The 18,132-nt window shown below is 46.4% G+C and overlaps 2 protein-coding genes across 4 annotated transcripts in view; both read right to left on the bottom strand.

Moving 5' to 3' along the window:
* Positions 1-257: 257 nt before the first annotated feature.
* wfikkn2b (WAP, follistatin/kazal, immunoglobulin, kunitz and netrin domain containing 2b) lies at positions 258-2,511 on the bottom strand. Its single transcript, XM_028989693.1, has 3 exons — positions 2,425-2,511; positions 2,176-2,339; positions 258-2,091 (listed from the first exon to the last, which is right to left on the bottom strand). The coding sequence occupies exons 2-3, from the start codon at positions 2,335-2,337 to the stop codon at positions 583-585; spliced, it is 1,671 nt and encodes a 556-aa protein (XP_028845526.1). The 5' UTR covers positions 2,338-2,339; positions 2,425-2,511; the 3' UTR covers positions 258-582.
* Positions 2,512-7,060: 4,549 nt separating this feature from the next.
* abcc3 (ATP-binding cassette, sub-family C (CFTR/MRP), member 3) overlaps positions 7,061-18,132 on the bottom strand; it is a 35,230-nt gene continuing 24,158 nt past the window's right edge. Inside the window, exons 22-31 of one of the 3 annotated variants that reach the window (XM_028987973.1) lie at positions 17,261-17,468; positions 15,394-15,707; positions 12,580-12,779; positions 11,018-11,144; positions 10,834-10,935; positions 10,161-10,307; positions 9,420-9,578; positions 8,740-8,906; positions 7,831-8,025; positions 7,061-7,596 (exon numbers count right to left, since the gene is read on the bottom strand). In XM_028987973.1, coding sequence (XP_028843806.1) covers positions 7,488-7,596; positions 7,831-8,025; positions 8,740-8,906; positions 9,420-9,578; positions 10,161-10,307; positions 10,834-10,935; positions 11,018-11,144; positions 12,580-12,779; positions 15,394-15,707; positions 17,261-17,468 — 1,728 coding nt within the window. In that variant the 3' untranslated portion in view covers positions 7,061-7,487. Of the gene's footprint in view, positions 7,597-7,830; positions 8,026-8,739; positions 8,907-9,419; positions 9,579-10,160; positions 10,308-10,833; positions 10,936-11,017; positions 11,145-12,579; positions 12,780-15,393; positions 15,708-16,646; positions 16,958-17,260; positions 17,469-18,132 lie in introns of those variants that run through there. The other 2 variants (XM_028987974.1, XM_028987975.1) reach the window with 2 other exon arrangements.

An 18,132-nucleotide genomic window follows, 5' to 3' on the forward strand; every position in this document is an offset into this window, starting at 1 on the left:
GGCTTGTTTGATAGATGTTTTTATTTATTTATTCATTTTAATTCAAATCTGGGTAGGTGGGTTACAAAAACTCTTCCAAAAAGTCTTCCAAAAGCCATTTAAAATTAAATAAAATGATAGCAAAAACTAATAATAATAATTATTATTAGTAGTAATACAATTAGTAAAACAATAATAATAATAATAATAATAATAATAATACACTTGTAAATCCAACACATTTACATTTAAACTCGAAAAAAAAAAAGAGCAGCAGGTAGATATAAAGAATATAAAATTACTGGCTGGTGTTAACATTAAACAATAATTATTACGAATATTAAAGCAAATTTAAATGTGAGTCACAAAAGAAATGCAGAAACCAGGGCAATACAAAAACGACAAATCATTAATGCAGAGGCTGAGATCTTGACGTCTCCAGTGTAAGACGCTGACGAAGCTGGCAGGTCAAATCAAGTCAACAGGTCCGAAAAGAAAGAAAAACAAATCTAAATGATACCCTGAATAGTGTGAAATATCGTAGACAATTCTTTAAAACAAGAAATGGGCGTGGCAGCCATGCATGTGTGAGGGGGACACGCCTTAGGGGGCGAACTCTTTTAAAATGTCACAGGTGCCCTTGCTCGTGACCTCGCGCAGCTTGCGGACGCGCCGGGCACTGTAGGCGCTGACGAAGCTGTCGGGCTGCAGGGTGGCCATGCCTTTGGTGACGTGACCCATGATGATGACCTGTCCGTCCCCGCCGCTCACACCGGGGCAGGGGCAAGTCCAGTCCACGTTCTGCAGCGCGATCTCCAGCGGCTCCTTTCCAAAGAACCTGAGGCCCATCTTTTCGTCCTTCAGGATCTCGTCCACGGTGACCACCATGTGGCCCGAGTCCCGCTCCTCCGTCACCTCGGTCACCTCGGTCACCCGTGCCAGGATGGCGAAGTCGGCCCTGCAGAAGCTGCTCACCATTCTGTGCCTGGGCCTGCACGGCTTGCAGCGCTGGCTTCTGGGGTACGGGCAGGCGTCTTCGCAGGCCTCCTTGGTTTCGAAGTTGTTCTCGTTGCCGCCGCAGCCGCCGTAGACGAAGGGCTGGCACTGGCGCGCGGCGGCGCTGAACGCCCAGCGGGGCTCGTACGCCTTGCAGGGTCCCTGCTGCCGGGGCAGGGCGCACGGGGCCACCGGCTCGGGGTGGCAGGACAACATGCAGATCTCGTACGAGTCGAAGCGATTCCTGCTCTTGCTGCAGGTGCCGTCGGCAAAGGTGAAGCAGTCGTCCCTCCTGCCGTCGTAGTGCCAGCTGCTCTTCTCCTCCCCGCAGTCTTCGGCGTCGGGCGGCACCAGGCAGTCTTCCGCCTGGAAGCGGGTGGCGTTGCTCTCCGCCTCTTTCTTCTCGGGCTCCCTCTGCACCACGGACAGAGTGAAGTGGGTCTGGGTGGAGCCGGCGGCGTCGGTGGCGGTGCAGGTGTAGGCGCCGGCGTCCTCCGGCTGCACGTCGTACACCACCAGCTGGCCCACGTTGGTGACGACGGCGTTCCCGTAGATGCGGTTGGGCTTCATCGCCACGTTCTTCCGGTTCGGGCCGTGCTTCTCCCAGGTGATCTCCACCTTCAGACGCCCTGCCTCCTCACACAGGAAGCTGGCCGTGTCCCCCACGAACACGGCCTGCCGCGCCGCCGTGACCTGCGGCGCGGGGGGCCGGATGGCCGCGGGCGTGGTCGGTCGGAGGGCGACGGTGGGGCGGGCGGTGGTGCCGTCAGTCAGAGGGCTGGTGTTGGGCCAGGTGAACCTGCAGGTGACCTCGGACAGGGCGATGCCCTTGGAGCAGGCTTCGGCGTCCATGTAGCACCTGTTGTAGTAGGTCATGCCGTCCGAGGCGCAGGTGAAGCTGGGCTCGCGCCCACAGCGCTCCTGGCACCGGCACGCCGGCTGGCCGTCCCACACCTCGCACTGGGAGCCCTGCTGGGCGCACTTCAGCGTGTCACAGGTGCCACCTTTGGGCTCTCCAGAGGGACCTCTGGCACCGGCAGAGTCGGCGTAGCGGGCAGCAACACAGCTCCGGCTCCCGCAGACGTTGGCGCAGCATTTTTCAAGCGACTCGCATTCCTGGCGTCAGGGGAACAGCATGTTAGCGTATGAAATATTAGGAAAACTGACACTTTTTGGAGGAGCAATCGAGATGCAAGTGACCTGGTCGGACTGGCACTCGCGCGTGCAGGTACTCATGGCATCCACCCACAGGTTGGGGTTCACCTCGTTGGGGCAGATGCCTGCGACCCTGGGCAACGTCACGGCTGCTCCCCGCACCAACAAGTGTCCGGCCAGGCACCAAATCCATCCAGCAAGCAGCATGTCTGGTGCGTAAAAAGTCAAAAAGAAGAAAACTAGAACACATAACTAGAATATGGATTATTATGGTAGAGTGAAATCGGAACAGACCTCGACGATTATAAAAGGTTCCCGATCCCCCGTCCTTACATCCGGCGACGTGGAGCCGTGCAGGGTCGGACACTCACCTGACCGTCGTTGCGCGCAAAATGACAGTTTTATAAATGGCTCCGGCGAGGGGAGAAGGAGAGTTGGAAACACGTGTCTGGAATTCGGGGCTGGTGTTGGCAGGACACCTGCCTGCTGTAGGGATCTCCGGATCCCGCGTTAACCCTCGCGGCGCCACGGAGCGGCGCGCGTAACGCGCGTAAAACGCGCGCGGCGCGCGGGAAAGGGGCGACGTTTTCCCGGCAAAATGCAGACACTTTACGGGAAAGTTCGAGCACAAAACTGAATGCAATTCGGATATAAAGTTCCTCGTTATATTCCTGCATTCGGATTACCTCACACTGATATTATTTTATTGCAAAGATACGTATTTATTAGTACGTATTTATGAATGTATGCGATGACACGATATGAAATGAAATGTCGCGTTAGCTGTGTCACAATACATAAAAAAAATAACAATGAATACCGAGATGATCGCTGTTTCATATTTAAACAGGGTGGTAGTAGCCTAGTTGGTAACACACTATGAACCAGAAGACCCAGGTTCAAATCCCTGAGCAAGACACTTAACCCTGAGTGTCTCCAGGGGGGGACTGTCCCTGTAACTACTGATTGTAAGTCGCTCTGGATAAGGGCGTCTGGTAAATGCTGTAAATGTAAATGTTAAAGTTCAGTATAAAGGATTGCAATACATAATGCCGTTATGATGTATGAAGCATCTGCACTCGGTTTACCTTTTCCCTTAACATCTGTCCACGTCCAGTAATGTTTGGGTGGTATTTTTTTAAAGCGTTACCTCAGGTACCCTATCACACATGCAGCACATCAACATTTACTATGCTGCTGTTTTTATGCCATGACTTTATTCTCCAGGGAGCCAATACTTTTCTGCATGGCAGGGAATCAAGAATTCTTCAGTGTCCTCAAATAACCTTCATTAGAAACACAAAGTAGACATTCGTAATTCGGTGTCAGATGAGGCCAATGTTTAGCGTGCAGGGTAAATATAACCTACAAATCCACTCCGTCATTACACAAGTAGTGCTTTAACTTTTTACTCAGATTGGTGGGTAAGACACTCGCCTATGAGCCAGAAGAGCACAAGGTCACCGGTTCAAAGCCCACTTACTACCATTGTGTCCCTGAGCAAGACATTCCAGGGGGACTGTCCCTGTCACTACAGACTTTAAGGCGCTTTGGATGAGGGCACCTGATAAATGCTATAAATGTAGGCCACAAATTGGACTACTGACATTATTCTGGACCTGGAGATCCTTAGTTTGATATCTAGACCCTCTAGAAAAAAGGAAATAATGTCCCACGTTTATCTGGCTTGGTTAGCCTTGATCTGAAAATTGAGGTTTTGGGTCTTTCCATGAATAATCTAATGCTTTGCATTTTAATCTTAATAAAAAAAAAAAGTGGAAAAACTTCAAAAGTGCAAAGTTGCTCTGTATTAAATACTTGGTATTACTTGGCTCAGCTCTTTATATACCTATAACTGTTTGATTAGGCCACGTGGCTCAAACAATATGCTGAGAGGGCCCTCCAGTAGTGTTGCACAAGGTATTTCATGGTCATTAAAAGTCATAAAGTTGCATAAAGTGCCAGGAATATGCAACAAAATAAACAAATAAAACGGAATAAAGCACAGGAGACGTGAAGTTCAAAGGGAACTTGTTCCTGTTTGGACAGTACTGGAGGCCCACGTGCAAATAAAGCCAATTCTGCCTTGGAATCTTTCTAACGGGAAGGTGGAGACGGCAGGGAGAGACGTGGAGGTTCCTGACACCTCCTGAGGCCCATAAAGAACAGAGTGTCTCATCCCACAAGATGTGTCAGCGTGTGAGCGATGGCTGCAGGGCCCACTACGTCCGTCACTCCGGAGACAGTTTACCTTACCTGCTCTTTGTGCAGGCAGCGCATGATCCTTGTTGAAATGTGGCTGGAAAGGAAACAAATAAACTGCTGTCAGCCGCTTTCGTGTGAAGTGAGGAGAGATGCGACTCAAGGCTACATACTGATACCGATTCTTCGCGGTGATTAAAGCGGCCGGCCAGCGGCTGCTTGAAACGGCTCCGGAGCCCGACTGTCACTCCGCCTAAAGGTGTGGAGGAGCCCGGAGAGAGCAAACGAGTTTATGGGGAGCAGGAGGACTCTGGCTCACGCCGGCCGGCAGCTGATGGACCTCGGCAGTAGAGAAGAGGCAGCGATCTCACACACCTCCAAAGTGCTGGAAAGGGTTTGGTTTTGAGTAGAAGAGCAGCTTTTGGCTCCCTTTAGGGAGAAAGGAGAAGGTTCGTTTGCAGGTAGTGGCAAGGAGATCATACATCCCGCCTGAAAGATGCTGTCGTCACGCCAACTCAACACTGGACAAAGCCATTCGCTTGATGGTGAACGTGTGCAAAAGGCAAAGGCAGCACTCAACTTGCCCCACTCAACTTTGAAGCCCTTTTCACCACGTTTGGTTCATTGTTGCCTCCTCTTTGCTACATTCTGCGACGTTTTGGGGACAGTCTGGTTCGAGCCACCCGTCTGACAGACTTCAGCCGAGTTCCTGCTGGGTGCAGCCCCTAGTTGTACGTCTCCTAGATGCCCTGGCAGAGACACAACTGGATCAAATCTTTGCCACGAATTCACCTGTGGAGTGGCATTTAGAGCCGGACCGGGTTTTATTATGCCGTATTATCATATATTCACTGCCCTGTCTTTTTATTCAGCTGACCGGGGTTTAATAATGTTATAAGTGTAATTAGTGTAGTAAAATAACCTTTGTAATCATATTTTTTCATTGTTTTCTCTCATCCAGAAGATGATCCTTAATGTTTGTCTGTGTGACTGTGAGAGCTGTCACCATCGGAATACCTGGTTGTGTGGCAGTTGATCTGCAGCGGTGGAGCAGTCGAATCCCGAGCCGCCATGGTGCCACTGAGCACCGTCCCCACACGCTGCTCCCCGGGTGCCTGTCATGGCTGCCCACTGCTCACCAAGGGTGATGGTTAAAAGCAGAGGACACATTTCACCGTGTGCTGTGCTGCACAGTGACAATAACTTCACATTAACCCCCTTAATATATACTGTAATGAAAGGAATTTGTGTGCTCTGCATTTTGGTCATTTGTCCATCGGACAACCTGCAATATATTTATATTATCTTTCCTGCAACTACTACCAAGCAAGGATGGAGGGCAAGTACAAAAACATAGGATCTAAGCCTTACTTTAGATTTTAAGATTGAAAATGAAAATAAATTTTAAATGTTGAAGATTCCTATTGCAAAGCAAAAAAAAAAAAAGTTCCTTGCAACCTTCCATGTTCACAAAGGACACATTAATATCACTGAGTTTGTCAAAACATTATCTCTGCGGATGTCTTGAGGCAACCGTTTAACCACTTTACCGAGGAAACATTACACTCCATTCAGACACGTTGTGGAAGACACAGTTGAGGTTTACCACAGCCACAGACATCCAGTTGAGAAATTTACTGGAAGATCCCTTGGCAAAAAAAAAAAAAAGTAAAAACCAAAGCAGTAAAGAAAAGAGCCTCCAAAATGTCACTGCGTTCATCAGTCCGGACCCAGGTCTCCCAGCAGTGGGTCTGTTTCCCAGAACCACAGGCTGCACAGCTACCCAGAAGTAGGGGACCAGAGCTCCAGGGCACCATCGCCGTGATTTGTGGAGACTTGCTTCAGACACAGGGAGTCGTGACTCAGCTTGACTGAGGGAGTAAAAATAGCCGAGAAGATCTTGCCAGGAGTTTGTGTTTGTGTGGGCCCATTATTATATTGAGCAATGGTGCTGACAGTTTGACACCTAAAATGAATTATTATGTCATGTGTTTTAATGAATGAACCAGTTACAAGCTTTGAGGCTGATGTGAAATGATGGCCATGTTCATTATAACATTAATAGCAAAAAAAAAAAAAAAACCTGAATGGAAATACTGCATTTTCTATATGCCGTGATTTCAGAATTATTTACACAAAATGCAATTGGATGTGTCGAACCTGTGTCCAAATATCTACATGGTCATGCAGGTGAAACAGTAAGTTGCATTTCCACTCATTTCTGTTAATGTCACAGTTGATTGCAGTGTTTCCACTCCAAAACAGGGGTAAAAGGCACAAAAAAACAGAAGCAACCAGCAAGGTACCGTCGGCATTGGCAGAGAGAACACCTCACGTCAGGTCAAACGGTATGAGCCATTAAGCTGGGTTGACACAGCTTCCCTAGCACTAGAAAGCTAGAGAGTGGATTTTGTTCATGGAAAGAACCCTCGACGGAATCGGCAGAGGTATCCACCCCTCAGGCAGTGGTGGCCAAGTTGTGACTATTCATGACTATATGGTCCAGCAAATTTGGCTTTAAAATTGTACTGTGTGCAGCACCTTTGTGCTCGAAGATGTTTGAATGGATGATGATAATCTTTAGGGGCTTTCATCATGTTTCGCTTTGATCGACTAGGATTGAATGGCATGTGGGAAATGTCTCTAACCGTACACACAGGACGCAGGTTGGATTAGATACAGTTCTGTACTGTAGATCAAAGTTCTGTACATAAAATGGTTCACATCATAATATATACCACATGCTCTGCCACATGTGTCATTTATTAACACACTGTGCGCAACTTATAATCAATGCCACGTTTCACCGTTATGCATTCTGTGCTGAATATACAGTACGCTAAATTTCTTTCGGACGATAAAATACACAATGCATGTGCGTGACCAGGAATGGACGTGGTGCCACTGAGGAATATGCAGATTTTCTGGGATAATTCTGTCGGAAAGTTCACAAATAAAGGCAATGTTTCATGAATGCCAGTTTTTACAGATTTCCAAACAGAAGCATACAGTATCACAGATTTATAGTCCCTACTCAATAAAAATATCTTAAATAATAGCGTATCAAAACAGACAAATTACGACAAAAGTACAAATAGTCAATGGGTCCTTCAGAGTAAAAAAGTGCACATTCAGTTTCGTCTGAAGGCACTACATCACACCAGTCCAGCATCTTTTGCCATCCCATAAAATATACACTTCTTGGCAATGAGGTTCGCCGGCGTGTCAAATTCAGCAATCTGTCCCTTGTCCAGCACCAGAACTCTGCAGAGAGAACAAACAGCATGACCCATTATCCATTCTACTAAAGTTCTAAAAAAAAAGAGCACTCGTCTGAGCTTCTAATGTGAACAACCAGATCTTTTCTAAAAAGTCACCAGCTTCACTGAATCAAGGCCTTACTTTCAGTTTACACAGTTTACACAGTAAGTAAGGGAATATATATTCTTCTGCACTTTTTCAATGATCATTGAGTGAAGTGGGCAGGTAGAACCACACCTTGTGTAGTCCATGATGGTGTTCAGTCTGTGTGCGATGGTGAAAACAGTGCAGTCCTCAAACTGTGTGCGTATTGTGGACTGAATGAGGTCGTCAGTCTCCAGGTCGATGGCTGCTGTGGCTTCGTCCAGGATGAGGATCCTCGTCTTTCTCAGCAGGGCTCGGGCCAAACACACCAGCTGTCTCTGGCCCACACTACAAAACACACACACACACACACAGAAATGCTTTACGTGGCCTATATGCATTTTTATTTACCTTCACCGTAAGCCTAAGGCCCCGTCCACACGGAACATCCCAAACGCTTTTTAAATCCCCCTCTACACCTGTAAGTGGCGCCGTAACTGCCCACTCTCCTATTTGGTGTCTTTGGTGTTCTCCTCCGCGGTGAGTTAAACGCGTTGTTGTGGATTCCTTGTAGCTGCTGCAGCGCAGCCACAAATGTGTTATCCACCATTGTTGTATGTAGGAAGCGTTTGGGGTTATAGGTCACATTTTTAACAAAAAAAGCCGCTTTGCCACAAGGATTCGTGGAAAAGAGAAATTTACTCTGGAACCCATTTCAGAAAAGAACTGTGTCGACGCAAGGCCAGATCTTTAGGCATTTATTTATGTCTTATTTTTTTACTTAATTGACTTGTCCCTGTAAAATACTGCAGCACAGCACACGGTGACACAGTGGGCAGCCATGAAATGACCTTGATCAAGGGGACCACCCTGGCGGTTCGGGATTTGAACCCGCAACCCTTCGATTATGAGTTACGACCTTCCTTACCCGCTAGGCCACCACTGCCAATGCCTTTGTGCGCTAGTCGCGGCAAAATGATCAATACGTTGTAAAGAACAGGCGACTATACAGAAAAGCAAGAAGCGAGGAAGACCGTGTCAGGCGTGTTGTGCCACGGTTACCTTAAATTCTCCCCTCCTTCGGAACACTGCAACTGAAGCTGTGCAGCCTGGTTCCTCACAAACTTATGTAAATGAGACAGCTCAAGCGCTCTCCATACATCCTCATCAGTGTACTTCTCGAACGGGTCCAGGTTCATCCGCAGAGTGCCAGAGAAAAGGACAGGCTCCTGTAGAAGACGTCTTTTTTTAGGATTTTTTTTTTTTACCCCTCCGTTTTAAATAAATGTGAAAATGTGGTGAAAAGCACAGACGAGATAAACATTTAGCAGCAACACTGAACGTTCTGCACTAAACCACTCTCTAATCCACCTTGAATATCACCTTCTGGATATTATGAATTACAGTGTACAAGTGCACTGCATCAAAGCCAGAAACATATTAACAAGGAGAACTATATTGTGAAGGTGAGCCAGAAATGCATTTTTGAAACCAGTGAGAATTTACAATCTAGCCTGCGAGCTTTACCAATTCGTCAGAGCTTTGTTGTGAGGTGAGAGTCCTGATTAGTGACTGAAGAACATTAAAGGTGGTTTTGTGGGCCTACATCAGTGAATGTTTATGGCACTGAGACTTTAATGTTGCTACAGTACAGCCAAATAACCGTTGTATCAAAGTACAAAACAACAAGACTACAAATATGGAATGCAGCAGGATGGGAGCCAAAAAAAGGACAAAGCCACCTGAGGAATGATGGTCAGTTTGGTGCGGAGGTCGTGCAAGCCAATCTCACTGATCTTCACATCGTCGATGGTGATGTCTCCCGCCGCAGCCTCCAGCAGTCGGAACAAACACAGCGTCATGGAGGACTTCCCAGCTCCTGTCCTCCCCACTATGCCAATCTGACAGAAAGTCAGAATATGCCAAAGTGAACACCAAAAGGATTCAACAAAGTCATTCTCTCGATATACACAAACAGGACCTATTTGACCCCTGTTCAGTTGCAGAAAATGTTTTCAAAAGGAACCCTTTTTCATGTACTTTGGAATTTCAGTTCAGACGTTCTGAAAAGGCCTACATGTTCTTATAGAACATATGATTGGTCAACAATTTTCGTGGGGTGGGGTCTTTTTGCTTTCTGTTACTTTATGTGTGATAAATTTGGGGCAGTGGTGGCCTAGCATTTACGGAAGCGGCCCTGTAATCAGAAGGTTGCGGTTCAAATTCCGATCTGCCAAGGTGCCACTGAGGTGCCACTGAGCAAAGTACCGTCCCCACACACTGCTCCCCGGGCGCCTGTCATGGCTGCCCACTGCTCACCAAGGGTGATGGGTTAAATGCAGAAGACAAATTTCACTGTGCACCGTGTGCTGTGCATCACAATGACAATCACTTCACTTTCACTTTCATTTCTAAAACTGCAACAACAAAAAAACAGGTTTATGTTAAATCCTGTGGTTATTAATTGTGCTGGTCACACTCACCTTTTCCCCTCCCTTCACTTGTAGAGACAGGTCCCTCAGAACCAGATCCAGGCCCTCTCGGTACCTCACGCTGTAATCGCGGAACTCCACCCTCCCTTGCATGGGCCACTCAGGAGGGGGTTTCTTATCCTCCACCTCCCATGGTGCCTGAACAGACGTGCAAACACAACATTTTTTACAAATAACCAGGTTGCCATTAGAGCCGGAGATCCCGACGGGATCCGATTGGTACAGGATTCATTTCTAACTGTCATGGTTCCAACCCTGCTGAACATGTAAAGGACGCACTCGCAAGGCTTTCGCAACAAATGTCAGGTGAAAATGGATGCTAAGGAGGTGAAACGAACGGTGAAAATGTTTTGTATGCATGATGAATAAATGATGCTTTAAATGTATAAATGATTCATTCTTGACAGAAGAGTTTGACATTTGAATAAGACCGAGCTGTAAACAGGTTCTATCAGTCTCAGGCCTTGTCAGGCCTAATGTTTGTGTCATTCAGCAGATTTAGGAAATTCCCCAGAAAACAGCACGACATGGAAAACCAACTTTATTAATTATCCAAGAAAATCTGAAATCTGAGGCAAAAGTCGCTAAATGAACATGAACAAGTTAGCGTTATTATGAAATCCCATCCCAACAGGTTCTCAGTGTATGACTGTGTAGTGTTAACCTCTGTCTGGGTCTCGGAGTACTCCTTCACTCTCTCAACGGCCACAATGTTGCTCTCCAGCTCAGAGGTCATTCTCACCATCCAGTTCAAGGACATGGTGACCTTGTCAATACAGAGAATAACACGATAACTCACTGGTTTAAAAATGTTCTTCGTATTTAAATTGTGTTTAAAATGTACTGACCTGTAAGGCATAGGACACTGAAAGCCCCACCAGGCCTGGGTTCAGGTTGTCTTTCCCAATAACAGCGAACAGGGCAGCAAAGAGCACCATGCAATTCCCAATGAACTCGATACGCACACCCAGCCACCTGCACCAGTCACAACAGTCACACTCATTTTAGAAGACAAAAATGGAACATCTATGAAATCAATATTGCTAAATGTAGGTATAATTATCATGTTTCATAATTATAATGAGTCCACCTCATGTAGCTCCTGGCGTCTGCTGCTCATTTCAGTGGAAATATAAAAAAAATTGGGAGCAACAGAGAGATGGACCTGATCGCACCTGATCAGTTTTGTTCATTAAACTGTGTGAAACCACAGCACTCTCGCCAATTACGCCGCTTCCTCCCTTGGTCTTGTGTCTAATCTTGTCCTCATGCACCCTTCAGATTCTGGCTGTCCTGAGAATTGCCCTGTCCCTTTACCTTTCCGATTCTTGTTAGATTGGGTCTTCTTGACTGAGTAAACCTGACAAATTACTACCTTGGCCAGGGATGTGCTGCGGTAGGAGCAGGATGCCACGGTCTGCTTGTCCCTGCCTGATGAGCCCAGGATGTCCAAGGTGACCCCATCCAAACTTAGCAGTACGAACAGCAAGATTTTGCTGCATATGTTCAAAAGAAAAACCTTGCAGAAACACAGGGACAGTGGCAAGTTCGCCACATTTGAGTGGGTTCAACCAGTGCCACTATGACCCTGGTGGCCAACCCCACCAGCCCCAGTTGGCATTTCCTTCTTCACCATGACAAAGGGAGCAACCTCCAAAAATAACGTTGCTCAGGTAATCAGTTCAGGAAGTATCCACAGCTTTCATGCTTGGTGAGTGAGCGCGTGAAGATCCTGCATTGACCTCACCCAAACATCGGGACAACAACCACACAGGCAAGTGCTTGTATTAATCCTAATTCTGTAAATGTCTAGCCAGACTAATTGGTTACTGTTATGGCAGTTGGACGTCTTACACACGCTCTAGCCATGAATCAGCCGGGAATCCCCATTTGCCACGCTGCCCCTCGGCTCTGACTTATAAATGCATATATAAAAATATGATTGGTCAGTATACACAAACTTCCGGTCTATAGTACCTATCCTTTCCGTGTGGTTTGCTGAGGAATGCTTCAAACTAGGAGCAGCCCAGGTAGATGGGGATTCTGCAATTATGTCTAATGGCTCAACAAGCTCACTCACCCTGATGGCTATCCCGAGCTCTCCTTCAACAGCCCCTGATGGACGCAGAGAGTATAATGTTTTCCTCCGGAGGACCTGGACCAGGTGCTAAGGACATGTCTTGTCAATGTGGCCACCTGACTGCCACCCCAGACTCAGAACTTGCTGGCTCTCCTCATCCACAAGCCAAAGCCCAGATGAGTTCCTGAGCCAGGCAGGATACTATGATACTGGACTTGAGAGCCAAATGGGACCCCAATTCTACTTTTAGGTTTTCCTGCCACCATTATTGTGTCATTTAAGAGTTTTTGGTAATGTCTAGTTAGATGTGACCAATGCAAGCACACATACCTGTTGGAGACAATACCAGGGTAGTAACTCTTCTGGTTCTCGTCCACATTCCTATCGCTCATGAGCACAAAGGCAGCGTTCCGCCCATAAGCTCGGATGACACTTGTGCCTGTGATGGTCTCCGAAAAGTGTGAGTAAATGGGAGACCTACTGACCGACTCCAGGCGCTTTAGCTGCCGTGATGTGGCAACGTAAAATCTCTAAAGAGAAGGTCGGGGGAGAGAAACAGTGGAATTAAATACTACAATAGCTGTAATAATGTAAACAAAACAACACAATACGTTTTGATCCAAGACACCACTGCAGAGGTCAAATGCATTTTATTCCCAGATCATATTTTTATTATATATAAGCCTGACACAGCCAGCCAGCAGATATTTTCATCAACAAGCATTAATCAGCTCACATTAACAGGCCCAATGTATGGTGTGACCTTAACTCTTAACAAAAGGTTATTTTGCATAAGGTCAGCCGTTGGAGTACGATCCGCTGCAGGTCTTTTTCAGGCTGTATCAGGCTGGCAGCAACAATCATGCCTCTGAAGACGGTTTCTTGGATCTCTCTCAACTGAATCTTGAATATTTTGGATTCATTGCTACCACACAGTTGTAGTCTATGGTCTGGTGTGGACATGTATCATTACAGGAATGCTGTGATTTTATTATGTGTTTAGTTCATTTGTAACTATATATTTTTGAAACTGATAAATCACATGCATCAAAACATGTTAAAGCAGCAGACTGGCACCAAACAGCAAAAATTATGAAAAAAAAAAGATATTCTGCTTACACCATGCAGAGAGCGTGAAATCAGACAGAGAAATGCAATCATTTCAGGGACAGAAAGGTAAGAAATGTTAAGAGAAGAGTTTGAGATGTCAGTGAGTAGGTTCAGTCATTCATAATTAATGTGATCTAAACAACTTTGAAATAGGTTACACTAGTTCCATTAATATAATTAACACAAAGCAAGAATGTCAATGTGCTGCAAGTTTCTGTCAGTTGCTTATAGTGATTCTGTCTATTCTAAAATTAATATTAACTTTGAGTCCAGAATCACATTACAGCACTGTCACACACACAAAACCTGATGCACTGACTCTCAGAATGAAAGAAAAAGTGACATATGTTCCCACAAGCACTTGCTAGGCAGCTCTTGTTCAGTTTTTTACAAAAAGGCATCTCGATCATCCCAGATGTCACTGTTCCATTAAACCAACTGTGTGGCTAAAACACGGTGAAGTCCATGGAAATATAAGGAAAACCAGATTTCCAGTTGCTGCTCCTGCTAATCGGGAAACTACTGAGCAACAAACGCAGTGACTCCCAAGCAAAGACAGCAATGGTGCACGAGCAGCCCTTTTTACCACCAGCCATATGTGGCTGAATTCAGAAAAAAAAAAAAAAAAGCTCCATATGGGATGCCGTTGTTTTCATTCTGGTCATCCATACGCATTTTGAGGAGTATGTCAATCAACTGGACAAAGACATGAGTCAAATCAAGCAGTACTGTAAGCAGGGCAGAGATTCTATCCTAACAAACAACCCTAAACTACAGTTAGACAAGGAGCACAGACCACACCTAATCAAAACCGAAACTGACCCCACAGATATTTAGTTCAGATCTGCCACATAAACACAACTTCATAAAAATAAGCATACCTCCTTCCTCCGTCTCACATAAGCATTCTATGGCACAAATTCACCAATTGCACTGTTGCCATCGCTAGTGGTGGCGTAGCGGGTAAGGAAGCGGACTCGTAATCAAAGGGTCAGGGGTTAAAATACCGAACTGTCAAGCTGTCAAGGTGCCATTGAGTACCGTCCCCGCACAGCGCTCCCCAGGGATGGGTTGTGACAATGAATCACTTTCACCTAAATTCATACAAGAATGCGCATTCAAGTTTCTGGAACCCACACTTCCTACTCAAAACACTGCACAGAACTCAGAACAAAGCAGCATAGTTGGACAAGTGGTTACAGGCGCATGTATGAACCTGAAATCTCCTTTCATCGGGTCAATAAAGTTTCATCACATCCCAGCGCGATTCATCAACAGTCAATCCGTCATCGGCACTGACAGGCCGACTTCTTGTGTAATGAAGAGCAGAACTCACCGAGCTCACGGACACACCCCTCAAACGTGTTCTGAAGGAATACAGGCTTGGCGCACGCGGCGAAATTCATGCCCCAGTCAGGAAAATGATTAACTGGTGATTATGCTGGAGATCTAGGGATGGAACTTTTTCAATCGTGGAATCCGCTAATAGGGCGAACAAAATCGAGACTTGCGTAAGGCCGCCATTGAGTATTGCCCTCAGTCGGCCAGATAAATAGTTTTGGATTTGGAAATTAGGGATTCGGGTTAGTAAATAAGATTTTTCACATCTAGAAAACTACAAAGGATTGATTTATGAGAGCAGAACCAGAAAAGATATCAATTGTCCACTGGGATCGTAAATAAATATTATAGAATAATGCAAATTACTGTTACATTGCACAAAGCTGATAAATACTTGTCCCTTTACCATCACCTGCCACAGCAAAACTAGCTCTTCACTTAAAATGGCAATTTACATGAACTTTCTGTGTTCAGGCTGTGTTTACGAATTCAAGTTTTCTGGTATATGCTTTTATGTGCACTGTGGTATTTTGGGTGTTTTGGTAAAGAAGAACAGAGTATCACCACACCATAAAGAAACCACGTGGTATACAACTACTACACTAGCAGATGATTAACGCAGACTACTGGGCTATCTACACAGTGCCATTCCTAAGCATGCTTTATTAATGAGTTAGACTTAGTCCTATTTACCTGGACCCACCAATAGAACATCGTTAACGGCACTATGACTAGGAGGAACAGAGGGGTCAGGGCAGAGCAAATGAGCAGCACATTGACTGTGTACCAGAAAGTGCGCATCCAAATATCAATATTTTCTGGGATGTGAGTGTCTATTGTGTCCGTGTCTTTGCTGAAGCGGTTCAGGACCCTCCCAGTGGGAGTGGCCTGGAAAAAGTGGTGGGGCGCCCGCAGCACTGTGTGGAGCATGCACCGGTGGGTGTGGCCGGCAGCCTGCAGCATGCTGTGACCTCTGCACAGTAATGAGGTGGCCAGAATCAGCAAACCTGTTTACAGAGGTACAGCGAGACACAGCAGGAAGGTGGGGGTTAATAACCATGTCTTTTTGTCCAAAAAAAAATTAAATCACATGCTGACTGGTCAGGCTGCTCTGGTCACCTTCACAGTGAGGATGAGAATTGAAGTATGCTGTGCGACTAAAAATGAAAAGGGTTAGAGAAAAAAACTGAAAATGCAAACAGGTACATTTACAGTATTTGGCAGAACTGTTATTAGTTTCTTAATTAGGTTAGCAAGCTCACATAACACATAATGGATGAATTTTGATATTTTTTGCACATGTCATATTTTCTCCAGTTAGCAAATAAAACTAGGTCCACATCAGATATGCTGTAATAATTTATGATGATGGTGCTTCGATGCTTCGATATTTGTTCTGTGAGCTCGCTGCATCCACATATTAACAGTAATAAAGGAGTGTCTGTGTGTTGCTAAAACATGCTAGAACATGGAGCAACATACAGTTAGGTCACACTCTGCACACAAAAGCCAACTTTTGTGTGTTTGGCACATATTTGAGTTCCTTGTGCTGCACGAACGTCATGATAGACCAAATGTCAGTAAAGACCAAATGCTGCATTGCTGCTATGGCTTCTCTCGGCCACCAGGGGTCACCGCAAGACCCCGTTACCACAGATTCTGACAGCCAGGCCCAAACGCAATTTAAAAGCTGATATACAAAATACTGGGTAATGTGGGTACTAGTTGTGCAGTACTGTGTGTGTGCATGTGAGAGCGAGAAAACGAGTGAGAGCAGAAAAAGAGCACCAACAGAGTGGAGAGAAAAGTGGGCAGTTCGGAGAGCGTTTGCGGCTCATGACAGAAACAGGAACAGGAAGCCTGCGGAGTTTGGGGTCAGAGCTGCACTGCGGCGTTTAAAGAAAACGAGCATTCAAACCGAAGCACTTCAGCTCTCCCACTGGTACCTGTACAAAGAAGTAAATCAGGGCCAGCGGGCCAATCACCACGGCGAAGATGGGCGTGCTGGAAATGATTACGATCACAGTGGAGAGGGAGGCAAAAAGGGTGCCGAGGAACATGAGCACAGTAGAGGGCAGGGCTTCGTCGATCACGTAGATGTCCTTGGAGAAGCGGTTGATGAGCCGCCCTATGGGGGTGGTGTCAAAAAAAGACTGGGGGGTCTGCATCTTGTTGTCCAGCAGGGCCAGGTGCAGCTTGCAGGCAGCCTTGATCTTTCCCAAGGCCAGCACAAAGGACGAGAACATGACAAGGACGCCTGTGATGGAGAGATGGAGACATGAGGAGGGTAAGACGGCTCTAGCCTGTGGGACGGAGACATTAGGGACGCCCTGTGAAGAACAGTTGCTGAACCTGCAACGCTGGTGGGAAGAAAAATAACTTCAGCCACCAGCTAATCATGAGTCCTTCTACTAAATACAAATGAGTAAGACAATTAGGGTTTACCAGAAAGCCCTATCTTCCACTCAAAACTCAGGGGTCTCCTGTACAGACAGGTAGACGACGTCCTAATGGAGCCTCCAGAGACGTGTGTCAGGGTTCAGCCCAGCACGTTGCTCACCCTGAGAGATGCCCAGTGCAGCGTAGACTCCCACTCTCATGTGCACATTCTCCTGAGTCCTGTTGAGCTGCGCGTCGTTGGTCCACTCGCTCAGCCAGACGTTGGCCCCGATTGCCGCCGCGTTCTGACAGCCGTACAGGAAGCATATGAAGAGCGAGAGCAGCGGCCCCACGGCCTTCACATACTCCCAGTACACACTCATCTTCACCTGCGCACACACACAGAGCGACACACACTCCTCAGACAAGGAGTCCCAGCACAGGAATGTTTTCAGTATTTTTTCAGGGTGTCAAGAGGAACAAAGAAAAATGAGGCACAAAACCAGTTTCTTTCACAGAACTTTCAGTCCAAAGAAAACCAAAGAGGCGTGGTCAAGCAACAAAAGCCTTCTCCAGTAGGATAGAATACTGGACGTGGGCAGGTGCACATGTGAGAAGAAGAGAAAAACGACAATGATGACATGTCCAAACTTCCCTTGAAGTTTGGACATCTGTATTGAGATAAGAGGGCAAACATTGTTGGCTGCTAGGGATGTTGAAATGTTGATAATATCAACTTGCCTGGTGATTTTTCAGGTGGCGGTATAAAAATTCCAGCTAAAAAGTAGTGCTGGTAGTGACCGGGGCTGCCTGATCTGAGTACAGCGCCGCTCCAGGAAGGAGTTCTGCCTCGTCCACACAGACGCTCGAAATGAACGCCCTCTGAATGGCATACGCAATTGTGCTAACATTCGCATTACTCCAAAGGTGCTAGTAGCCTAGTGGGTAACACACTCGCCTATGAACCTGAAGACCCAGGTTCAAATCCCACTTACTACCACTGTGTCCCTGAGCAAGACAGGGGGGGGACTGTCCCTGTAACTACTGATTGTA

Source organism: Denticeps clupeoides, chromosome 8 (assembly GCF_900700375.1).
Source record: "Denticeps clupeoides chromosome 8, fDenClu1.1, whole genome shotgun sequence".
Taxonomy (NCBI): Eukaryota; Metazoa; Chordata; class Actinopteri; order Clupeiformes; family Denticipitidae; genus Denticeps; species Denticeps clupeoides.